The sequence below is a fragment of the Aedes albopictus genome, chromosome 1 (genome assembly GCF_035046485.1).
Source record: "Aedes albopictus strain Foshan chromosome 1, AalbF5, whole genome shotgun sequence".
Lineage (NCBI taxonomy): Eukaryota > Metazoa > Arthropoda > Insecta > Diptera > Culicidae > Aedes > Aedes albopictus.
In genome coordinates, this window is record NC_085136.1 from 148,984,500 (window position 1) to 149,011,208 (window position 26,709).

The 26,709-nt window shown below is 45.6% G+C and overlaps 1 protein-coding gene across 1 annotated transcript; it reads right to left on the reverse strand.

The window, feature by feature from the left end:
- Nucleotides 1-12,211: 12,211 nt before the first annotated feature.
- LOC109425173 (neutral ceramidase) lies at nt 12,212-22,390 on the reverse strand. The gene is made up of 4 exons (XM_029861761.2): nt 21,529-22,390; nt 21,053-21,267; nt 19,185-20,045; nt 12,212-13,396 (listed from the first exon to the last, which is right to left on the reverse strand). The coding sequence occupies exons 2-4, from the start codon at nt 21,194-21,196 to the stop codon at nt 12,290-12,292; spliced, it is 2,112 nt and encodes a 703-aa protein (XP_029717621.2). The 5' UTR covers nt 21,197-21,267; nt 21,529-22,390; the 3' UTR covers nt 12,212-12,289.
- Nucleotides 22,391-26,709: the final 4,319 nt, after the last annotated feature.

The window sequence follows — 26,709 nt, forward strand, 5'->3', positions numbered from 1 at the left end:
GCCTATCCAAGCTTAGAAGCGCAATGAATCATATGTTCGAGCCGGCGTTCAGCTGTGCGCTGCCTACCGTGTGGAAGCCGAAATGGTGAATAATAACAAACGAACCAAAATGTAAACAGAACTCAGCGAAGAGAGAAAAATGAGACAAGCAGTCATGGTGGGAGAGAAAAAAATATTTGGCTTTATAAAGCCCGCCTTTCATAGTGGTAACGTGCTGCCAACTCGTGTGAGATAGGTGAAACATAGTTTAAAAGGTTTTATAATACTAACCGAAATTAAATTCTAACAGGAAATACACTAGGTTCATACCTGTTCTTCCAACTGCAAAAAATATCCTTAGAGATAATAAATATTGTTATTGCCTCTATATTATACAGATTATCATCCCCAGGTTATGAAAACGGTTTAAGTTCTCTGAAGTTCCAAGACGAAGTAGAATAATGATAGCCGAGGAAATGGCACTCCAGTTAAAAACTGTTGTGAGTAGCAGTAGGCACCAAGCGTCGACAAAGTAGACCGTGATATGAACAATTGCCGATAAGGCTCGATGTTTGCTTTTTGAGACGAATCTACCCAAGGCATTCTGGGCCGAAGCGGTAGCAGCTGCCACATACTTGGTGAACCATTCCCCGACCAGGGGGCACAAGCGAACTCCGGTAAAAGAATGCAGTCAGTGGCCGCAAGCCGGATTTGGCGCACATCCGTATGTTCGGTACCAAGGTAATGGCACACATCCCGAAGCAAAAGCGGAGTAAATGGAATGCCAATTCGAAGTACCTAATACAGTCTCGTTGGCTTCGACGAAGACACCAAGGCATACCGCCTGTACGATCCTGTGCTCAGAAAGGTCTTCAAATGTCGCAACGTCGTCTTCATCAGCGAAACGTCATCAAGTCCGGCTTCCACTTAGAAAGCCTACACCAGTTCGTGAGACGCAGCGGCAGGGAGCGCGTATTCCCTGGCAAGTGCCATGACTTTTATCTTCTGAACAAAGGTCTACCCTCCTACCAATTTCCAGAATAGCATCAGGATCGATCAAACGCCGATACTTTACGAGTGACGTCGGTTCCCGCAGCGAGCCAGCAGCAAACGTAACAAGGAGTGTTCACTATCAACTGTCTCGTGAGCAAGGGCTGTGGTGACCCTCGCAATTTCACCGAAGCGTCACGATCCGCAGACGCTGACCACTGGAGTGCTGCAATGAAGGAAGAATATCGTGCGTTACTGCACAACATCACATGAGAGCTTGTTGACTTGCCACCCGACGAGCATGCAGTGGTTGTTCAAAACCAAACAGGACAAAAAGGGAAATTTCAAAAGATATAAAGCGAGGATTGTAGCACAAGGCTTCATGCAAAAGTTTTTTTTGTCGGTTATGACGAAGTTGTTGCGCCCGTGGCGAGGCAAGTCACGTTTTGCGTGCTGCTGACTGTCGCTGCCCGCAACAATTGGTTCGTGAGGTATATGGATGTCAAAACGATGTACTTAAATGGAAAGCTGGATGAAGTTATCTATATGCACCAACCCGAGGGTTTCTATTCTGGAACCGAACGCACCGTTTGTCGTCTGAAGAAGAGCCGAAACGGCCTCAAGCAGTCCGCGCGCATATGGAACAAGAAGGTGGATTCTGTCCAATGAAGTCCGTCCAATTGAAAGCCGATCCGTGTCTGTACATCTGGAAGAAAGGAGTAGCACATCCTCATATACGTGGATGACATAATTGTGGCCACACAATCCGAGAAAGAATTTTATTCTATTTTGCGACATCTTGAGGAGCGGTTCGCTGTCACAAACCTTGGCAATGTCCGACATTTCCTGGGGATGCAATTTGGAACGTTGCGGAGATGGATTCAAGCACAACCAGCAGGCGTACATCCAGAAGTCTCTCGGAAGATTGAGTTAAGAGAACGCCAAGCCGGCAAAAACTCCGCTCGACCTAGGCAACTTGCAGCTTGATCGAAGGCTTACTGTATGTTGCCTTACGCGTCCGGATATTGCGGTGAGTATCACAATCTTGGCGCAAAAGTTCAATAGGCACCTGAAGTCCTATCTTAATTATTGTTTTCAACCACAAAATATGATACAAAGGTGTCATTCAGTGGAGTTTCAGGAAGTAATCATGGGTGGCCTTGAGCTCTACCTGGTCTAGCTGAACTGGTCACGCTAGCAGAAGGATGTCAGGAACTCATCTGGACAAAGCGTTTACTGGAGGACGTTGAAGTTCCATCTTCTGATCCCGACATCGTGTACGAAAACAACCAGAGCTGCGAAAAATTGATGGAAAGTGATCGTATGGAGCGAGGTGTCCGTCAGAAGAGATGCTGGTCGACACGTTGACCAAGCCATTACATCGTGTGCGATTGGAGACCCTTCGGAAACAATTAGGAGTTAATCCAGATCTGCACAAGGTCATCAGTAGCAGTAGGCGTGCAGAGCTTGAATTTATATATATATATGTAACAGCGACGCCTCAGCCCATCATAGTATGCGTAGAATAGATTTTGAATAAAATATTCATTACTAGTTTAACCGTCAACCGAAGTGTAGTTTTCTTTCTACGGTTCTTCCTAAAAAACATCTCATTTTTTTCTGTAAGTAACGGCTCAACAGACACCCATTCGGGAAGCTCAATTAGTGTGGGATTGGGGACTGTCTCTCACAGCCGACAAAGGAGGTGGGATTACATTTACGACCCACTAAACTAATTTCCATTCCCATTACAGGGCAGCAGGGACGGATGTCCTAGGGCCTGACGCACCCCCCCCCGCTTGCGAGTCAGCCGCGTAGTTGCCGGCTAAGAATAGGACTACTAACCCCAATTCAAGGTGTCAAGCGACCCGTGCCGAGGAATGAGTGATCGAGGGGGTGAAAAAGATGCTCGATCTTTAACGGAGCCTGTGGGGCACCTGGGCACCCCCCACAGTAAGCTGTCCCTTACCGCGTTAATGCAGAGCTCTGGCGTGGTGGACATTCTTTCCCGTGCTACTCGTGGGATTTAATCATGAAGTCAAATAAAAATCCGAATCTAGGTGGAAATAGTGGTGGGATCAACCCCTTCGCAAGAAGCGGGTTGATGAGATCTCCGACAAGGAGAATTGAGGAGATAGGCGCTGGGAGTTGCGTACGCAGCTCAAGCGTGGGTGCTCCAGTCCACTTCCCGGCAAGCCAGCCGGTGGAGGTTATGGACGGAGCGTGGTTGTTGAGGGCCGTCAACCGTGGATCCAAAGGACGGTCCGCAATAGAGGTGGCTGAGCAGCAGCTTGGCAAAATCATCGACTTTGCGTCCACTAAGTCGAACATAAGCAAGGACCTGAAAACGGCCTTGCTTCGACTTAGGGCGTCGATCGACGATACCAAGCAGGAGCACGCGGCACTCGCCTTGCTGACTGCTGCAGCAGCGGAGCCTGCAAATGAGAAAGTGCCGAAGTTTACCCAAACGGAGGCCTTCTCCTTCGCAGGAAGTCCGAATAAGGCGGAAGCGACTGCTCGCGACAAACGGGGCAAGCAATCGCAGAAGCGGGCGAGGCAACCGTCAGGCGAGGAGCTGTCTGGCGGTGCTCGCAAGGCCAGGCGAATCATTACCCCGAAAGTCGGTAATAATGCCGGAAGGTCGGACCCCAGCCAGGGTTCCCGGATAGCTGGGAAGGGTGGGCCTGAAAAGGCTGGCCCGTCCCGGAACGATGGGAACAAGGGGTTGCGACCGCTAGTGGGCCCTCAACAGCCACAGAGTAGGGCGATCCAAGGGGAGGACCCCCCTTGGACGAAGGTAGAGCGGAAGAGGAAGAAGAAGGAGAATCCGCAGGTAGTAGCGCAGGACGCCAAGCCAAGGCGTAAGAGGGCAGGTGCCAAGCGCGAGAAAGGCGACGCTATCGTCATCAAGACGGAACAGTCCAAGTACTCGGACGTCTTGAAGATGATGCGAAGCGACGCCAAGCTTGAGGGTCTTGGAGCCGACGTACGCAGTATTAGACGTACTCGTACGGGCGAGATGATCCTGGAGCTGAAGCGCCAGAAGGAGCACAAGGGCGCCACCTATAAGAGGCTGGCAGAGGAGGTCCTTGGTGAGGGTGTGCAGGTGAGGGCTCTGACACATGAGGCGACTCTGAAGGTCAAGGACATTGATGAGATCACCGAAGTGGAAGAGCTCGTCACGGCACTGCGGCAACAGTGCGATGTGCAGGTGGCCGCCGCAGCCGTTAAGCTACGGAAAGGGCCAGCAGGGACACAGATAGCTTTGGGTCAGCTACCTGTGGCGGACGTCAAAAAGTCCGTTAAAGTAGGGAGCATAAAGGTGGGTTGGTGTGTATGTCACCTGACATTCCACGAGCCACCAGAGGTTTGCTTCAGGTGTCTGGAACCAGGACACAAGTCGTGGGACTGCAAAGGCCCCGACAGGCGCAAACTGTGCAGGCGATGCGGCGCTGAAGGTCATAAGGCCCAAAGCTGCACGAGTCCGCCCATCTGCATGATCTGTACCGGGAAATCCTCGAACAACAGACATCCGATGGGTGGTCCAAGGTGCTCGGCCTTCAAGAAAGCCGCAGTGAACAACAAATCACAGTGCAGGTAACGCAGCTGAACCTGAACCACTGTGATGCGGCTCAGCAACTGCTTTGTCAGGCAGTTTCTGAGTGGGAGACGGATATCGCCATCATATCGAACCGCCGAGAAAGCACTCGAGCCTAAGAGGAGGGGAATTCGCTTTTGCGCGGTAGTGACTCTGGATGTAAGGAATGCGTTTAATAGCGCCAGCTGGTCTGCTATTGCCGATGCACTCTTGCGTCTTGGGATACCGGAGTACCTGTACAAGATTCTCGGAAGTTACTTTCAGAATCATGTACTAGTCTACGACACGGAGGTGGGTCGGAAGTGCTTTTACATAACCTCAGGAGTCCCGCAAGGTTCCATCCTGGGTCCGGTGTTATGGAATGTCATGTACGACGAGGTGTTGAGGTTAGAGTATCCAGTGGGAGTGGTGATTTTCGGATTTGCCGACGACAATACGCTCGAAGTCTACGGTGAAACGATCGAGGAGGTAAAGTTGACTACCAACCACTCGATCAAGGTTGTGGAGGCGTGGATGCGGTCCAGGAAACTGGAGCTGGCTCACCACAAGACAGAGGTGACGGTTGTTAACAACCTGAAGTCGGAACAGCAGACGGAGATCAGTGTAGGAGACTGTACTATCCTGTCAAAGCGCTCCGTCAAACACTTGGGCGTGATGATCGACGATAAGCTTACCTTCGGTAGCCACGTCGATTATGCCTGTAAAAGAGCCTCCACAGCTATTGCGGCACTGTCCCGGATGATGTCCAATAGCTCTGCGGTGTACGCCAGTAAGCGCAAGCTTCTGGCTAGTGTTGCTACGTCCATACTATACCATCCGACAGTATCTACACCGTTTCGAGCATGCGGATTCTCCCGAATGCCCAGCGTGCAATGGTTTAGAGGAAACGGCGGAACACGTTTTGTTCGTGTGCCCGCGTTTTCGCACAATGCGTGACCGCATGCTTGCCACATGCGGGGAGGACACAAATCCGGACAACTTGGTCCAGAGGATGTGTAGGGATGAGTTTGGCTGGAACGCCGTTTCAACGGCTATCACCCATATCGTCTGGGAACTACAGAGGAGGTGGCGCGTGGACTCGGAGAGTGGCTAGTCCAGATGCAGTACAAGAGGTGGTCCAGGGGTTCGGAGTCGGCTTCGTAGGTCATACCGGTGCCCTGCGGTCGAGATCGACCCTTACAACGATTAAGTGGCCGCGGAGAGGAAGTCCCGGTAGCGGTGCTGTCGTGGCGTCGGTCTACTGGGTTGGATCCGAGCCCGTGGTTGGAAAGGGGTCCCCGGCAAGGGTCGGGGTAGGTGAGATCCTGCTGTCTGCAACCTACGGGTGCATCTGATAGGGCCTGAAAGGTAGTGATACCCTTCCTTACGGGCAGGTCAGATCGGGTTGCACGTGGGCATCAGTTCTTGATGTCCGCTCAGCAGTAGGGTGCGGGCGGGGTTGACCCTGCCCGCCTTCCGAGGACAAAGGGAGTGGCGAGGACCACTCGGGAAACTGGCTAAGCGCCAGCATGCTACCGTGATGGACTCTCCAAAGCGAGTCATCGATGTTCGTTGCTGCTAGGCCTTGTGGGTGCGATGTGCACTAGCCCCTCTCTGAAGCAATACCTTCTTGGTGGTTCCGGAGAGACGTAGGGTTTGGCGACCATAGGAATGGTTTAGTGGGTACGAGGAGAGAGTAGTCCTGGATTTTACTTTTGTTGTAGAAGACGGCCTGTCAGACCTACACTACCCTAACCTTCTGTTAGGGTGTCTGTTGAGCAGATTATCCCCCTATGGTTTAGAAGGAAAAAAACCATTTCCATTCCAAGCCGTGCGTCTCTCCTCCGGGACTGCCTAGAAGGCATTTCCGTTCGCAGAGGAGCTATTGCACATCGGAGCCTCGAGATACGCAGCTGATCTTGCAGAAACGAACATCATGGCGCGCTCTTTCTAGAAGGACACCAAGGTCATCATGCCTGCTTCTAATTATTAAGAAGTGATACCGGGACCCATTTTCATCCACGGGCTTGAATCCAACCCTATACACCGATGCTACAACAGCGACGCTACCAGAATGTTCTCCACGTGGCCTCTCGTTCCAAAGAGAGTCGAGTTTGACCGCAGGACACTGGTTTGCCTTACGTAGTCGACTCCAAATCCTTGGTCCACCTCTTCATTACCACCTGAACTAGTCACTCCTCGACTTCACGCGTTACCTCTACAGCTCCGAGATGATTTGGACGATAGCCGGAGTCGTTTGCAAGCATGTGGTCCTACATTGTGCGAAAACGCGGGCTCACGAACAAAACGTGTTCTGCCGTTTCCTCCTGATGATGATGAGTCTTCTAGAGCTCATCCATCCTCCACAACTGTGATCGAGTAGGCTGCAGTCAATTCCACTTCTTTAATCGATTCACCGTAGACCTCTGGCGTAAAATCGTCTGCGAAGCTGTTGATGATCACGCCCACCGGGAGCTTTAATCTCAACACCTCGTCCCAACTAACAATCACTCATTTAACAGGCACCATTATGACGAATTGATTCGGCATAATGTTGAATAACATTTGAATTATTTTCACGTACAACCTATGTTCGGGTTTTGTTCACACAAATTTGGAGAAGTTATAAAGCATCATGTTGTGCACCAACTTAATTTTTTGTTGTTCAAAACTTTTACGAATGTACAAGAAAGTTGTTATTCAGCTTTGGCAAAAATGTTGAACTCTCACGAGAGTAATTATTTGCCCTCATGTTGAGAACACCTGTTATGAAATAAGAATTACATATAAAATGGCCTAAATCCGGATTAGAACTCGAGACCTGTCGATTGACAGCCGCATGTCTTCCTATCTGCGCCATCCTAGAGATGGTGAGATGCAACACCCAAAGCAAAACATAATCTTCCCATGACTCAATAATGATCACTCCTGAACTAGTGTTCAGCAGTGGTGAATTAGCACAGCACGTGGTAATCAACTGAACAACGCCTTATACTTCAACAGCTGTTCAGCCCAAAACACGTGTTTTCCATTCTGGTTTCGATGTCAGTATTTTTATCGCACGGTGAGAAAACTTGTATCGAATGTGGCCAAAAAGTGTTGGTCCTTATTGAAAATATTGTTTCCAGACGAACTTATTGCGATATGAATATGTTTTTATTTCTATTATTAAATATCGATCTTTAAAAATGTATGACAATTTGTGGTGCGGTACGGTCTTGGCATTCACAGCATCTGTTCAGGTAATCTACTGATGCTCAGTCGAAAATCCGTTAGCCATTTTTTTTATTTATGCCTTTGTCATGGAATTTTGATATTATGTTCAATAAATAGTGCATAAGGATGTTTAGGGATACTTGAAATGTGTCGACTTCTGAATGCTGTTTGATTATCTAGGTGACTGTGAGAACAATATTCAGTAAACACGATAGCACTGAAATGTCAAATGCATCGATCCAAGCGTCTCGTACAATCGAACTGCTGCGGAAGATAAAATATATAATAATCAAGGTACGAGATATCTTGTTACAGACTTATAATAATAAATGAATGCCTCATTTTTACGTTCATTACGTCTCTTGGTACTCAATGTTAATTCAATGTTAATTCTATTCTGTTTTATTTTATGTAATTCGTTTAAAATAATGGTTTTTTAATAACTTGGTTGTCTAAACAGTTTTAGCCATGATTTATCCCATAATCCGAACAAAGTTCCGAGTCAAACTATGACGGGCTGAAGGCGTTTATTTGACAAGTGAAAGGCACATTGTTCAGGAGCATATGCTTATCGATACATCAGCTTAATAAGATGCAGACAAATGTTTTGTTAAACTCTTTTGATAAGGAATCAATGCTTGTCGAATAAATTTCTTGTTAAACTTTTGAAAAGTGCTTTAATTTATCATTGTTGATACCGATGAGGAAAGTCGAACATTGACTACATTCTCAATTGAAAAATCATTTAAACAGTAATGTGTAGAGCATAATTTTAGTTCAGCTATCATTACCATTATTAAGCAACAATTCAGCAAGCTTGCTTGTTTGTGACTTGCAATTGTTAGTTGTGAAGGCTTCACGACGAAGTTTTTGCGCCCGTGGCGAAGCAAGCCACGTTTTGTGCGTTGCTGACTGTCGCTGCCCGCAACAATTGGTTCGTGAGGCATGTCAAGATGGTGTACTTAAACGGAAAGCTGGATGAAGTTATCTATATGCACTAACCCGAGGGATTCTATTCCGGAACCGAAGAAGAGCCTATACGGCCTCAAGAAGTCCGCGGCGCATATGGAACAAGAATATGGATTCCGTCTAATGAAGTCCGTCCAATTGAAAACCGATCACGCTAGCAGAAGGATGTCAGGAACTCATTTGGACAAAGCGTTTACTGGAGGACGTTGGAGTTCCATCTTCTGATCCCGTCATCGTGTACGAAAACAACCAGAGCTGCATAAAATTGATGGAAAGTGATCGTATGGAGCGAGGTGTCCGTCAGAAGAGATGCTAGTCGAAATGTTGACCGAGCCATTACATCGTGTGCGATTGGAGACCCTCCGGAAACAATTAGGAGTTAATCCAGATCTGCACAAGGTCATCAGTAGCAGTAGGCGGGCAGAGCTTGAATTTAAATATGTAATCCAAAGCGACGCCTCAGCCCATCACAGTAGGCGTAGAATATTTATTACTAGTTTAACCCACGGTGTACAATATTTATAAGGAGATACCTTCCGGAAATCTGACAGTTTTTTGATGACGTAATTCAAATCGTTCATAGGCGTTTACACAATGATCTAGTACTCCTCACCAATTTGATCAACGTAAAACGATAAGAACGACGTCACATGTTTACATCCAAAAATGATGTTTACATAGGTTACTAGCCTGCCTTGTGATATTTATGCCGTGGTTTAACCGTCAACCGAAGTGTAGTTTTCTTTCTACTGCTCTTCCTAAAAAATATCTCATTTTTTTCTGTAAGTAACGGCTCAGCATGCGGGAAGTTCAGTTAGTATGGGATTGGAGACCGTCTCTCACAGCCGACGAAGAAGGTGGGATTACAATCCCGACCCACTAAACCATTTCCATTCTAAGCCGAACGTCTCTGCGGGACTGCAAGGCATTGCTTCGCAGAGGCGCTATTGCACATCGCAGCCTCGAGATACGCAGCTGATCTCGCGGAAACGAACGTCATGGCGCGAGTTGAAAATTCTCGGATGGAAGTTTCTTTTTAAAAAAAGCTACTTGACTACCCTAAAGCCGAAATCGAACTAAACCTTTATTACAATATTTCAATTAATCACACTTCATTTGCCTGCATTAGCACTTTTCGTCGTCGCATGTCCCCAGCTGGCCCGCGCCGATGACCGATGGTTGCCATCCGCCCGTATGCCGTCGTCAGCAATCTCCATTGTATCCATTCTGGCGGCTCCGTTGCCAACTTGTTGCAGCAAAGTCGTCAGCATTCTTTTAGCGCCAATTGGGTAGCTCCGTTGCTAACTCGCGCTCTTTCTAGAAGGACACCAAGGTCATCATGCCTGCTTCCAATTATTAAGAAGTGATACCGGGACCCATTTTCATCCACGAGTTTGAATCCAACCCTGTACACCGACGCCACAACAGCGACGCTACCAGAATGTTCTCTGCTTGGCCTCTTGTTCCAAAGAGGGTCGAGTTTGACCGCAGGACACTGGTTTGCTTTGCGTAGTCGACGTTTACGCGCCACCTCTACAGCTCCGAGATGATTTGGACGATAGCCGGAGTCGTTTGCAAGCATGTGGTCCTACATTGTGCGAAAACGCGGGCACACGAACAAAACGTGTTCCGCCGTTTCCTCCTGATGATTGTGAGTCTTCTAGAGCTCATCCATCCTCCACAACTGTAATCGAGTAGGCTGCAGTCAATTCCACTTCTTTAATCGATTCACCGTAGACCTCTGGCGTAAAATCGTCTGCGAAGCTGATTAGGATCACGCCCACCGGGAGCTTTAATCTCAACACCTCGTCTTGCGAAAGCAGTTTTGACTCCATTTTGCGTCGTCCGCTAGTACTCGATTCTAGAAGCCGTCTGAATACTGCTCCCTTGTGCTGCTGCTTTCTGGTAGCATCGCTACCTGCTGGTCACCATTTAGAACAGGTAAGTTTCGCGCACAGCGAAGCGCCTCCCTCAATACCTCGTCGTTGAAGTAGGATGGCTTCCACATACGAGGGCTTGGCCTAGCTGCCCCTTCCTCTACCCACTGCAGTAGCCGATACTGTAACGAACCATCAGAGAAGATCGCTGTGGGTGTAGGCATTGTCTACCCTCCAGTACCGGATAAAGGTACTTTTGGCACCGATATTAGCCAATTCGACATCTGGCATGGCCGGCCAGTGCCTCTAGCAGGATCTGACCCCGCTGGTTTGTGAAACTGCTTTCCCATTCCACCACCCAGGCATTGAAGTCACCCTCTATTACCACAGGCCATCGCCCTGTCAGCACAGACAAACAGACATACCACTCAAATCACAATCGTCGCACGATTTAACGGTCATTTTGAAAATGCAGTGTGGTTCGGACTGTTCTCGCATGTGTCATGGTGGCGCTGCTGTGCCTACACCACCTCTCAATTTTCGAGAGAAATGAACGCGACGCCGATCAATGTTTACATACAATGACTCAATCATGAACCTTCATTCATGTTTTATGAATGGGTAACGCAACGAGGGAGTCGTCACCTGCTAAATTGTTACATCGAACCGAGGGAAACAACACCTGCAAATGAATGCTTCGGATTGAGCATTATAGAGGGTGCTAGTGAGATGCCAAACGATGATTTTGAAACAAATTTCTTCTAAGTAGTATGTCTGTTTGTCTGTGCTGTCAGTACGATCGTCATACATTCCAGCGTGAACTGCTTGATCACCCACCACGGAGACACACCGGGTACCTTCCTTCCGCCTTATGCCCTTCAACTCAAAATCGACTGCAACCTTTCTCCGATTAGAGCCTTTATAGACCCACGACTTGTATCCCGGATCTAGACACCTGCAGCAAACCTCCGGTGGCTCGTGTATACCCAGCAGACATACCCACTAGCCCACCTTGAGCTTTCCTATCTCAGCGGGCTTGTTAGCATCCGCCACAGGTAGCAGGACCAATGCTATTCGTAAGCCTTTCCGTAGCCGAATGGCTGTTGCGGTTTTCTGCACCTCGCACTGGCGCTGCAGTTCCGTGACGAGCTTTTCCACGTCCATGATCTCGTCAAAGTTTATGATCTTTCTTCCGCGATGAGATCCCTCACCTCGACATCCTCACCAAGGACCTATTCCGCCACACATTTGGCAAGGTGGTGCCCTTGCGAGTTTCGGCTGTACGAGCTGGCATTGCTCTTGATTGCTTTGAGGACCTCTGAGTACTTAGAATCGTCCATCTTATGATGACGAAGGCGTCAACCTTCCCCTCTTTGGCATGTTGTAACCGTTTCGATGTGCACCATAGCAAATTTGGTGTTTGCTCTTGATCCGATTGACACAAAAAGGCGTGGAGCGCAGAGAGCAAGAACGTCGGACATGAGAGTTTGACGAAGCTTGAAGCAGAAGGAGTATTGATACAAGGACACTAGAGAGCATGCTTTGCTGCGAGAAGCGGCATAAACACAAGGATGGTCATCAGAAATGAAACCGCTAAAGTAAACTCATATTAATTTGACTAGTTCTTGTTACTTCGTTTCTATCACAATTTCGATACAATTGTTGTATATTAATCTCCTATCTATAAAATGCTAAAATTTCTAGTAGTACCATTGTAAGGGTAGGTCCCGCCCAGAATGTATCTCCAGTATCCAAAATGTTGTATTCTGTAAACCCCTCCGTCTGTTTCCGGTCCCGTTTGCCACTCGAACTCGATATCACTGTAGGCAAACAATGTGGACTTTCGGATCCATTTGAACTTGGTCTCCCAACTGGCATCCGTAGCTATCACTTTCCACTGATCCTCGCCCATCTGTTTCTCGACCGTGAAATAAGTCTTTTCGTGCATTAAATTGTTTCGAGGATTACCCGCCACAAACGAGGCTCGCACTGTTTCTCCTCGTGTGTAACTCTCATTGGGCTGTTCTTGCACGTCTCCAAAGTACATTCTAAACGGATGCCCGTCGTATACAACCCCTGTAGAGAGCGTTATCTGTTTGTAGTCTTCGAACGGTGGCGAAGGCCCTTCCTCAACAGATTCTCCGTTAACTATGGCTTTCATAAGTGCATTAAAATGATGCAAATAAATTGTTAGAGTATGTGGACCATACAATGTCGATGCTCCTTCGTACCGCTGAATGGCGTATTCCTCTGGGGTTGCAACGTAGCTCGTGTACATGTTTGATAATCCTGCCACCACAACCTTAACCTTTTTCCCTCCAGCTTCCAGAGAGGCTTCTTCAATTGTCTTTCTCAGTCGTCTACCAGACATGGTTGTGAACTCAGCCGGAACAGCAGCTACAGCGAAGTCTCCCAGTAGCAGAATCTGCACCGGAACAATTTTCGGTTGCGTTTCATACGAAAAAGTCGTACGACCACTAGCAACCAAAATAGGCTTGGGAGCATGACAGCTCTTATCGTCCGATGTAGGCACAGCAATCAAATCTCTAGCCGTATTCCAGAAGGTGGTGTCCGTGAGCATTGCCTGCCGGAAATCGAAAGCCCCCGGTCCGTCAGTGGTTCCGGCCGCAAAACTGTATCCCATGGCGGGATAGCAGCCGTGCACTTCCTCGTTGCGTTCGCTAGTACGGTTGTAGTACGGTACCGTGGCCGCCGTCATGTCGATAAATTTGTGGGCAAATGCTATGGGACCCCGGATTTCGCGGGATTTCTTCGTGCGAAGTAGTTTCTGAAATTAGGATAAAAATCGAATTAGTGGGATAATCCGTGGTTTTACTCATACATACGCTTAGAGATACACGCATCAGCAATAAAGTAATACAGAACAATAATTCATTCATTTATGCCAAGACTTTTTATGCGTATCATCGGGCGTATCATGACGATGCGCAAAGTGAGCGATACAAGCACTTTGAAGCGCTTGAAGGCACAGCTCGAGCAACAAATTGCGCCGAAAATGGAGGCGTTCTCTTTTACGTGCCTTCTTTTAATCAATCTACTTAAGAACAAGTCGCAAAAAATCATATCATGCATATGATTTTTTTGATTTCGCTTGAGAACAACTACGTCGTCAGTAAATAGATGCCAAGTACCGAACTAGCGTGTTTTGAATGTGAACTTCAACAAAGCGTCGCACATTTTGTTTGTATCATCTTTGAATTGAAAGCACGTTGGGTTGTTTTAAACGTCATTACTGGCTTACAAGAGATATGATACATTTTTGAAAGTGTAGCAGCGTACCTTTAGCTTAGAATCATATACAATGATGGTTCTATACAGTACCGGCATGACGTAAAACACATGAACTGTGTTCTTGTCTATTCATTGGTGCTGCTAGAAGAGGAGCCACAAATCGGAATTAAGAAATTCACGGAAAAATCAATTAACCTATTTCGACAACCAACTTTTTTTTTAACACTGGATCCTGTTTTAATACCATCGGATAGGGTCACGCAAAAATTGACCTTTTTCAACCCCTCCTCCCCCAGGCCTGCTGCAAGATTGGAGTGTAAGAGGTAGGGGTTTTAATGGTTTATTTGGGATGATAAAGGGGTGGCGTACTACACGGGTATTTAAGAGAGTTTAAAGTGGTTTTAGGGACATTCCAAGGCATCTCAGAGTGTGACCGTTTCGCGGGGTTTCAGAGCCGTTCTAAGCAGTGTCAGTCTATTAAAAAGTCCCTGAAATCCCTTTAAACACACCTGGAAATCCAACCTTTTCAAGAGAATTTCAGAGAATCTGCTCAAGGGCTTAGGGACGACACATTGGGTTTCTGGGAGTTCCAGGGGCTGGAGAGGTTTCGACGAAATTTCAGCAGGTTTTAGGAGCTTAACAAGGGATTTGAGGGAGTTCCAGGGGATTTTCAGAGGCATATCAGGGGATTGCAGAGGATTTTCAGTGAACTTTTGAGACATTACAGGGAGTTTCAATGGCGTATTGGGCGTTTTCATAGAGTTTCAGGGGCGTTATAAGGAGTCTAAGAGAGTTCAGGGGGTTTTCGGATCATTCCTGGAAGTTTCAGAGGATATTAGGTGGGGTTCAGAGGCGTTACAGGGGGTAGAGGTTCAGAGGGGTTTCCGGGAGTTTTGGAGAGATTTTAATGAGCATTTCAAAAGGTTTGAAAAGTATTCACCAACACAGTCACTATCTGTTGTCGTTGGATCTGACGGCAACGATGATGGGATGACGGGCAAAATGTGACTATCAGCAGAAAGTGATTGATGTGATTTCACCCAATCCCTCGGGATTGGTAACCTATGGAAGAACTCTTACAAAGTTGATCGCAATATTTCCTAAAGATTTTATCCTGATCGATATGGATCTCCAGGACAACGTTCGACGGACCCAGTCACGAACGAGGGCTATGCAGAAGGAGAATGCGAACGTATCACCGACCGATAACGACAAGGTGTCGACTTCGTCGTCGAATGGTTCATTTATCCCGATATTATAGGCGATAATGACGGAGGTGAGTTGCGAGTGGTATATGATACGGCGTCAGCATTGCAATTTCTGATACCATTTTTCATCCGCGAATGTTGACCCGACCGCTATGCGTTCAACCACTTTTGTGTGTATGAAAATCAATTCTGGGGCCGGGGCTGGGGCTGTACATGAACCAATTCGCTCTGAGTCGCGGGAAGGTCGAGAAGAAAAGAGAGCAATACGAATGAGAACTGCAGGATAAGCTGGAACGAGAAAAACACTACATCGTCTTGAAGCATGAGTTGCTGAACCAGCAGGACGGCGACGAAGACGGAAGTATCCGTAGTATACGGAGCAGCCAGAGAAGTGAGAAACGCACTGAAGGTTGGGTGAAGCAAGCCAAGGTAGAAGAGAGCTCCGATGTGGTATCAATCAAAACCGGCGTCTGTGATTGCTGATCAACAGGGTTGTGCAAGATCTGGTCGTCCGCAGGTGGTACAAGATGATACATCCTTCGTCAACACCATTGAATGCTGTGGCAGCAATAATTCCCCTCGTTATCGACTACAACGGAGCAGGAGCATTATATTGTGGTGAAATAAATTTCACGATTTTTGGGAAGCATCACTATCGGAGACGAATCCGAGAAATCTCTCGAAGGTGTAGTCGGGGTAGACCAAGACGAACGCGACGAATTAGCACTCGTAAATCTTCAGCCTTATGAGGATCTGTTGAAGGTTGAAGAAGCGGTGCCAGTCGGCACGAACACTGGCGTAATTCCAAAGATTAACCATTTCGGTATTCAATACAAGCGCCGACGTGTTGAACAGGAGAGCGACAGAAACAAAATGCACTACAGTTGCATCGCAAGCCGGAAGCGGAACATCGGGTCATTCAGGACCAGCAGGAGAATCCCCGAGTGGATATCGTCACCAGACGTAAGAGGGCAGTCGATCTCGTAAATCGAATATCCATCCAGCCTGTAACTGCAGCACGGCGCAGGATCGTGAACGGGTAGATCGAAAATCCAGAATTGGGACCTTGCGCATTTAGGAGAGGAAGATTTGCGCAATCAACTCGAGCAGCGGAAGCGTGAATGCGAAGCACGCACTTCGACTTCAAGTAGCAGAAGTGGAGAGCCAATTACAGCGCCTTCGTGAAATGGAGCAGCAGCTGCAGTCACAAATGACAGCAAGTCGCCAGCGTGAACACGGAGCCATTCGTGTACGGAATAAAACGAAGAAGCAGTACTGGGACCTGCACGAAACGGCTCAATAAATCATCAATCGCAACGAGGATAAGTCTGCGGACGTGCTTGTTCTCCTCCGTTTCCTCCACCTCGGCATCGTGGTTTGAACCCATGAACACTCAGTAGCGAAGGATCGGGCGACACCCCTCCGAAACCCGATCGGTTCGAAGCACTAGTCAGCTTTGGGTTGGTGTTTCAAAAGCTTTGCGGACATCTGAAGGCAGTAGGGCTAGACGCTAGAGAAACATCTATCAAATATCAGTCTTCTCCAGAAATTGTTCGACAGACTACCTGAACTTCAACTGGGCGCTGTATCAAGAACAAGTTCTGGATGTAGATTAGAGCATTATCAGCGACAACATGGGGAGGATGACTTCCGCAACAAGCGGCATGACACAACTTTCCAACCTTTCGCAGAGAGTGGTAAAAGAAGAGCGGACTTGCCCGACTGCCACTGATGCTGTGCCTTCGTATTTCAGGCTAACGTTGTTGTCTGCAATATTTAAATTTTGATCCGTGGTAAACGCGAAGTCCTCCACCACCTTGAAAATGCCCCTGTCCGTCGTAAGGCATACCTTTCAACAACGTTTTCACATTTTTGACCATATCAATTACCTCTCCTCCCCTCGAAGACTTTTGTTGATAAAACCTCGAAATTTTTATGGAGCATAAACTTCGACCAGCGACCAAGTGGAGGACGATCTGCAGACCATACAAAGAGGGTGGAACTGGAGACAAACAGCCATGGGCCGAGTGGAATGGAGACGGTTACTATATACAGTAGTGGCCACCCAGGCCTTAGCCTGATCGGTAAGGTAAGTAAGACTTTGGTAGTTTATAGACAGGCTAAAACTGCTGCTTAGGCTTGCCCTATCGTTCGCAATTCTTCCTGTCGGCATGAACACCGGCTCGTGGCACGAAGCCCTTGCGGATTGTGTTGAGCTTCTGGTAGAACTTCCGTGGTTCTTGAGAACGGCACAGCAGGTCCATTTCCTCGCATTCCACTTTTTCCAGCCGGCGTTTTTTTTTTTCTACCGAAAGAGACGAGCCTGCTGCTTCCGCTTCTGTTTGTAATGTTCCACGTTCTGTCGGGTCCCTTGCTGAAACGTTACTACCAGCGCTGCATTCTTCTCCTATAAAATCGCTCTGCACTCTTCGTTGAATCGTTCGATTCGTCAACAACGTTTCACGTACCTAATGCTGCTATCGGTCGCGTCAGCGATTGTTGCTTAGATTATACTCCAGCAGTTCTCTAGAAGGACCAAATCGAGCTCACCCTCGTCTAGCAACGCTGTCTCGAGATTCTGCGCGTGTACTGAGGTGACATTCAGTTGCTTCAATCTCTCTAACTTGTACCGTGGCGGTTGTTGATGACGGATAGCTTTAAGCGCAGTTTGGCCATCAGCAAGTAGTGATCAGTGTCGATGCTAGCGCCACGGTAGGTCCTGACGCCGATAATATCGGAGAAGTGCCATTCGTCAACCAGAACGTGGTCGATTTTCGATTTTGTTTGCTTCGATGATCTCCGAGTTTAGTCGTAAGCGAGGCTGTATTGGAAAAAGGTGCTACACTTTGTTTTTAGAGTTAGTCATATATAATTTTCGTTCGTCAATTCGTGGGCGCTGAACTTTTCAATCGTCGGTATGAATTCCTCCTTCTGGCCTACCTGAGCGTTCAATTCTCCAATGATGATCTTGATTTCTTGGCTTGGGCAGTGGTCGTACTCGCGTTCGAGCTGCGCGTAGAGTGCGTCCTTGTTCATCATCAATTCTTCCGGATTGTGGGCTGTGTGCGCTGATTATTCTGAAGCTCAAAAGACCTTAAAACCATCTGGAACTCTCTAAGACACCCTAGAACACCTCTGAAACTTTCTGAAGCTCCCTTGAAATTCCTCAGAATACTCTTGAAACTTAAACCCCACAAATTTCTTGAAAATAACGGATATCCTTGAGTCATCCGAAACCTTTTTGTAACCCCCGTAAAACTTTTTTGAAACCTCTCTAGAACTCCTTGTCCACATAAAATCTGTTGAAACATCCTTGAATATTTGACAAAACTCCATCAAAAACCCTTCCTAAATCTTCTAAAACCCCTTAAGATCCCTTCTTAACCCTCGAGCACTCACACTGTTAATCACAAGCGTGCTTTTTCATGGTGCGTGTACTCAGTACACCACGCGACCGCTCCCGGGTTAACCCATGTAAAATCCTCTCTGAGACCCTCTTTTGTTCCCCCTCAAGACCACCTAGATCATCCATTTGTATCTCCCTCCATTAGATCTACATGAGAGTTCCTTTAGCTCAATATTGCTAGGCCTAGATTTTTTTTGATTGCCATGGGCATAGAGTCCATTGAAGATGCCACTTGAAAAAAAGTTTTTTTTAACAACTGAGAAACTTTGCTGTAGACAACATATTTATAGGGCCTCAGGTATCCGTGATATGCTAAACTTTTATATTAGGGTGATTCGCCGATTATTGAAAGCTACTCAAATATTGAACAGTCTCTGAAAATCTTAAGCTTTGTTCCAAAAAGTCGACCAGTCTAATGTACACACGCCTTCGTTTTCATGCAAGTCGCACAAACCACGCATCTGAAAACCTGATTTGACGTTTGTAAAAATTACGCTTCTGTACCGTGTGCTTCTAAATTTAAAGCGCCCGAGGCGTTACTTGACATCATGGAGGATGAGCCGACAACTGAAGAAATTGTCTACGTGCTCACCAACTCGTGTGCTCAGCTTTACCAAAACAAGTTGCTGATATCCTGTTTGGCATGGAGGAAAGAGGCTTACCCACTCAGGGAACGCATTGGGAGGTATTTACGATCTACTATCACTTACCGACGCCGCAGTGTAAATCCGTTTGGCTATCATTCGGGTGCTGTCGAACATGTCCTTCCCCGGACCGGAAGCTATGCACGATCCTGTACCGCTAGGACAGGAAGACGTTAGCAAATCGCACGGAAGACCCGTTTTCTCACACTTGGGTCCCATGACGTTCGGTGAAACGTCACCCAAGTTGGACGCAGCCATTGCCCCCACGAATTTCCCTTGCCCTGGTAGACTGTCCGGGTTCATTTCTTGTTCCAGCAGAATTGACGCGTATCCAACGTTATCACTCGATACGAAGCAGTTGGTTTTATTCATCGAGGTCGGATGAACGGCGAACCAGTTGATTGCACCTAATGGCTTTCCCTCGCTATCAACTACTTTCACTTGTACAAGTTTCTTATCAGTGTAATCTTTGTAGAGCATTCGTTCATCTTTAGGATTGTTTTCGTAAGCGCTTGGACTGCGGTTGATACTTGCATCGGCAACCTCCGTTTCCGAAACGTAAACTCGTCCTTCTTGCATGCTCTCGTGCGCTCTTACAATACTCAGCGTAATGCCCTCCACTAGTGCGTTGAAATTTTGCGGAACGAACCCCAGCGAGGCAATGTCGTAGAGGAACGACATCAAGAATCCCGAAGGCACACTGTGGCTGTGCGTTCCACTGAGAACCACGTTCTCGAACCGGTACAGATCACCGTACTTCTTCTGCAACAGATCGATCACGTCCCGCTTGACGGCGTGTCCCATCATGCCGGCATCTGCGCTAACGAATACAATCCTTTCGCCCAGCTCATCCTCGAAAATGAAAGCTCTGGAAAATTGTCGCAAGTGGATACCATGACCCCGCTGAGAAAACTCGGCGTAGCCCATCTGTAAAGGGATGAAAGAGGAGTCAGTCGATGATGCAAGGTTAAATGTGCTTTCTCCGATGAAGGGGGAAACCAGTTTTATGGCAGCGCGAAACAAGTCACAGTAGTTGCGGTTATAGTGTTTCTCAAACTGTCTTGGTAGATATGCTTTCAACAGATACGCTCACATAAAACAACAGTTATTTTATAGATTACCTTTGTTTCTTCTTACAATCTCCGAGAAGGTAGAAATAAAGTATCATTTCGTTAATGGATATATAAATGAGCTACTTTTGCTTGTATATCGTCCGGCTGATCACAATTAGAATGATTTTGGTCTACATGTTTAAAGATGAAGGTGTGAAGCAGGCCCCATTGAACAACATGGTATTCCGACGAATCTAAAAAGGCTGATTCGTACAATTTTATGAATTGAAATTATTAGAACCGCTAGCGTGCCTTGCTTACCCGCGATGTAAAAAGGCGCCTTACAGCTGCGAATGGGACTTTCACTTTCTACGGCCTTTGTATCTAAATGAAGCCCGTTGGTAAGCAAAGCGGAAAGTGCCTTAAATGGAAACCCGTTCCCAAATAGTTCCACACCCTACCTTGTGTCAGGAATAAATAGTGTTGAATATTGTTACGCGAAAACGTGAAAACGTTATGACGTTAATTTAACAAATAGAGAAAATTAATACTTCAGAAATTTCTTGATCTGTTATCTTTAAGGAGCTAAGAACGTTAAAGAGCCGCACTGGAAAAAGTCTTTAATCATAAAACATCTGAAAGATTTTACCAACGTTTCGATATCAAGAACTTTCCGAATTCATGTGTTTTATCCAATTACGAATTAATCATATATTTGTTCAAACTGTATGCCCTCTTCACTCTTTTGAATCAAAAAAAATCCTGCAATTTGCTGTAGTACATTACAAGTAGCATCCTTTAGTTTGAGAAACACTGATTTTAGCAACTTGTTATGGCCATTCAAAAGATACCCGATTCACCACATTCAAGTGCTGTACTTACAAATCCAATCTCGACTGGGGGTCCAGTACAGTCCGCTCGCCCCACTCCAACCCGGTACGGCGAGACGCCAGTGATCAACAGGTTTGAGAACACAAACAATCCTGCCACCACTAGTGGCAGGCGTAGTTTCTCCAACTGCGTCATCTGCTGATATGAGTTGCTCGTTGAACTAACCGTACGCGTACGCTTCCAAACATTCAAGCGTGCTCGGAGTTCTAAAAAGGGGATACAGGAAAGGAAAAAAACAAAGCTGCCATAAATCTGTCGCAAAACCGTTCCGTTTGATTGATTTTATAATAAGATACACTTTTTGCGGTTCACCCGCCGATAAGGTAAATCCGTGTGCAAGTCAGTTAGAATCAATTTATTGATTAGATAAAATCGCGAGATTGTACTAAGTACACTCTAAATGCCCGCATGCATGCATGAACCAGTTTTTGCAACAATTAACGCTTTAGGCAATTATATTGACTCACTTAGATTTCCAGCGTGATTGCACTGCACGCAACGCCCGATCGTCTGCGATTCCAACTACTTCAAATAATTATGCACTGCACTCTCCCCAACCGACCCTTCACTATATAGATGCAGGGTACAATTATACACCCTTGAGTTGAGTTCACACTTTTTCTTTGTTTTGTCTCCAGACGCTTTGACTCAGCACTGACGGCTTTCTTCGCGCAAACACTAACTTTCCTCCGATAAAATCACTTGTCGCGTCCGGACCCGTCGAGCTGCTCAGCTATACTGAAATGAACGCCTGTCGACGTCGACGCTCCTCTGCCGCACGCGGTTCCCTTCCTGGTTTTCCAAGTTCTTCTTCAAATCCATCATCGCGTTCTTTGTGTGTGCTTCAGATTTAGCTTATCGTAGCGGTGCTTTTGGATGAAAACTTGTTTATCGCCAAACATAGCACAAAAAGTGTGACGACGGACGCGCCGCGTCGAGGCTGTGCACAGCGAAACGTGTAGCGATGGTGATAAGATGCGCGAAAGATACCACCGAAACCATTGGGCTACTGTTGGTTACTGCTGCAGCATTGACATTGCTGGACAAGGTCATCGGACCATTAACCTACCGTTCAATTAACCCGTCCTTGAGCTATCGGTCAAATAATTCACCTTCTTTTAGTATTGTTCGCCTTTCTAACTCTTGTTTACTTGATTTCTATTCTACGCTTTCTTCTGATCGCCGTCTACATATTTAGTGCTTACTGCCCTACTAAAAAATACACAAACACTTGTCTTTCAGCTGTTTATTTCCTGTTTAGTGCGTCTTTTTCGTCTTATCAGTGACTGAGCTTGACCCACTATTTACGTTTTGCAGATTGAAAGTTTGATAATGAGCCACTCCTTCTACTAGCATCCCATTGAACATCGTCATAGTCTCGAAGAATCCAAACACAACCACAGGAACAACAATACATATGCATGATCGGCAGTCGATAAGGAGTAAAAGCCCGCCTGCCGTTTGCAACTGGTGCTATCTGTTGAGTACTGGCTAAACATGGCTTAATTCACCCTAATGTGTTGCATTTACGTTCGTTACAACTACACGGAAAAATAGAATACAAAATTACCATTGACGTAGTACAAAGTTTATCCGTTTTCTATGGTTTTCATGAACGGATTGAAAATTTGTCTACGCGTTGATAGCAATATTTGTTTCAAAATAAAAATTATCTATTTTTTTTGTTATAGAAGTTTTAAAGCTAGGTTCACTCGCCTCTAGGATAAAAATTATAAAAAATGGCAACTTTTGACTTAACCCTTTGGAGCCGGAGGGGTCATATATGACAAACGTGTTCGACACCAGCGAGGTTGCGTCGACAGCGGCGAAACAAATCGGCTCCAAAAGGTTAAACCACAGACAAACAGACGAAACACTACGAATATTTTTCGAATATAATCATAGTCACGGCAACGTATTCACAACACCCATCCCCCCCCCCCCCCGAAATCTGCTAATCCCCCCCCCTGAAAATTTTCATGATTTTATATATATAAATAAGAAAAAAAAAATCTGAAAACCGCTGTCTTATTGACAAACATAGATATATAATAGAAATGCATTTGGCATAATATGTGTTTGAATTAATAATTATTGGAGACTATTGTCAACTTGTCAAGATCATTATCCAAAATGGCATATGCAATTTAGTCTATTAGAACCAGAATTATATAAGTAGCAATGCTTTATACAATTTATTTTTTTAAATCACCGAGAAATGAAATCTCAATGATAGTTTTAAAGAAATTCTTGGATGGTTATCCCAAAGAACCTCTGGATTTTCTAGCTGCATCTAATGTATTTTGTGTATGTTGTGTATGTATGTGTAATTCAAGTATCATGGGGAAAAAAACTGGTAGAATTTGCAATGGAATTTCTGAAGAAGGTTTTGAACTTTTAGAGAAAATAAATGTCACATAATAAGAAAAAGGCCTGTTTGGGAAAACATATCGTCCCTATTTGCTACCTCAGAAATAGATATCATAAGTGTGATATTTGTACATGTATTTATACCGTACTATGAGATCAACAAAGATACTAACCAGTTGCTTTATTTCCGCCATGGCAGGATGGTCGAAATTGGGTGTTGTCAATTAATTACATAAAAAACCCAAATTAATCCACCTAGTGGTGATAGTGCCTTTCTCGTCGAACATGTTCTCACAATCTTTCCGACAACTTAAGTCAAAGTGTTTCTGAATCCAAATATTTTTATAGAAAATCAAGCATTTTATCAAAGACATCTTTGAATTGACTTAAAACTTATTGATTGCACATAGTCCGACGTTATGTTCAACGTATAAGCAGGGCTGAAAAATATCAGACTTCTCAGTTGACTGCTTGAGCACTTTGTTGAGCACCTTCACTAACACTGGAGGCTGATCAATATCAAGACGATACTAACAAGCTAAGCTATAACTCTTTACACAATCACAGATCACAAATTTTTTTTTTGAACATTTAAGGGCTATATCTTATTGACCGTTGAAAACAAGAGCGATAGGTAGTGAGAATAGTCCGACGTCTGTTTGTATGTGGGTTTAATTTGTAAGATTTTGTTCTCTTACACATATTTATCACTTGCATTGATTTTATTTACTTTCGTAGTTCCGGCGAAGCACCAAACGCTGGTTGTGCAACCCTACCGGTAGTCTGTAATGTGGTGTGAGCCTATTTTTTAGTTAACCGTTCCTCGGGTTATTCAAAAAGCCGTGATGTAATATGTTGCATGGTACATTTTCTTACTTTCGATGCGGTACCGGAACAGGTGCCGGAGCACACCGGGTCTCCCAAATATAGTCTGAGACTATTTCATTGCTAACGTTCATTAGGTTACCCAAAAAAAAACACGATTGATTTATCTCATTCATGGGTGGGTACAGATCACTTTTACATTTGACCACTTCCAGTGGGACACCCAGAACTGGTTTCGGGACACTACCGGTTGTCTAAAATATGGTCTGAGGCTATGTTCTTACGAATCGATCATCGTGTATTCAAAAAAGCTGCTATTTGATGTACTGTCAAACACTTATTTGTGCATTTCGACCGTTCCGGCGAGACACTCGAAAGTGGTTTCGGTACACTACCGGTAGTCTTAAAGTGGCCTGAGACTTTTCTTGCTGACCGTTCTGCGCGTCATCGAAAAAGCCGATATTTAATGCGCGGTGTGCATGCGTTTGGTTCCGTTCTACATTTGACCACTTCCGGCGGAGCACCTGGTACCGGTTTCGGCACAGTATTGGTTTTCCAAAGTGTGGTCTATGATTGTTTCTCTTGTTAACCGTTCATCAGGTTACCAAAACAGCTATTTATGGGGTTGGTTCTCCTTTACATTTGATCACTTCCGATGGGGCAACCTTAAACGGTGAGGAATACTACCGGTTGTTCCAAACATGGCCGGGAACTTTTTTTTTTTTGCCAATCAAGATACCTAAAAATCCGCGATTTGATTTGTCGCATGGGTTTGGTTCACTTTTTTGTTTGGCCATTTCTGGCGGGACACCCGGAACCGGTTCCGGATCACTACCGGTTCAGATACATATGGTCTGAGAATATTTTCCTGCTGACTGTTCATCTGGATATCAAAAAAGCCACGATTTGATATGTCGCATGTATGGGTTTGGTTAACTTTTAAACTTGACCACCTCAGGCGGGACATCTGGAACCGGTTCCGGAATAGACCTGTGCGCCGATTTTATTTTACTCGGCGGTGGCGTGAGGGCCATTTTTAGCCGGCGGCGGCGGCGTCATCGGCGTCACGCCGGTGGAAACTTTCGGCGGCGGCGGCGTGAATCGGCGTGACCAAAATTTGACCGTAATGTCAACATTGGCAAAACGAAGAAGTTGTCTTTACGCTGTAGAATTTGTAGTCCAGTCTTCGCTTTTTCAAAATTATTGATGGCATGAATTATTATTATGCTAGTACACAGGATGAAGAATTTGACCAAAAAGAAACCAATGGTCAAACATCTTGTTTGACTCCATCGAATTTTCATTAATGTCAAACAGATTTTTTTTCTTGAGTTCATTTGTCAAACATTTAACCCTGTGTACTTATAACCTTACGTTTGAATGAAAACCTTTTTTATTCCTGTTCGGGTTCGTCACTGTGGCCAGTAATTAGATCTATTGTGACATTACCCGTATCCGTATTAGTGCTTGTTGCATTACTCCATTGCAAATTAAGGGATAAAATATAGATTTTGCTGCAGTTTTCACATTTGATAATAAGGTCGCACTATTTACAAGGAATCCTCGAATGATTTCCGGGAATAATCTCCGAAAGAATTCCAGGAGTAGCCCTTGAGAATCTCCTGGAGGAATCCATGAAGAAACTTCTGAAATAATCCCTATAAGAACTGCTTTATGAAACCCTTAACGAACTTCTGCTGGAATCACTGATAAATAGTTAAAGAATCTTTCTTAGAGAGAACCCTGGGAAAACTTATAAAGAATTTCCGAAGGAATTCCTAGAGGATTCCCCAGAAGAATTCCAGCAGGAATCCGCGGAGGAATTTAAAAAGGAATCCTCAATGGAATTTAGGAGTAATCCCGGAAGGAATTCCAGGTGGAATGCTCTTAGAATTTCCATGAGGGAGTCCTGAAAGAATTCTAAAAGAAATACCCGCAGAATCTGCACGATGAAATCCTAAAAAAAATCAAGCACGAGTTCCAAGCAAATTTCATCAGTAATCCCCAAAGAAATCTTAACAGGAATTCCAGAAAGAATCCTCGAAAGTATTCCAGTGGGAATTTCTAAGTTAATTCGAGAAATAATCCCCTAAGGATTTCTAGAAGGAGTCAACGAAAAATATCCAAGAGGAATCTCTGAAGCAATTCCAGAGGACATCCCTGAGAGATTTCTAGGAGGAATTGCCGAACGAATTCCAAGAGGAATCCGCGAAGGAGTTTCAGGAGGAGTCCCTGAAAAAATCCCCGAAAGAACTCTGTGAGGAATTCTCGCAAGAATTCCAAGAGAAAATCCCGAAAGAATACCAGCGCGTATCTCAAAGGAATTTAAGCAGTACACCAAAGAAATTCCAGCAAAAATCCTTAAAATAATTTCAGTGGGAATTTCAAGGAGGATTCAAGAAATAATCCCCAAAGAATTTTGAGGACGAACCAACGAAATTTATCCAGGAGGA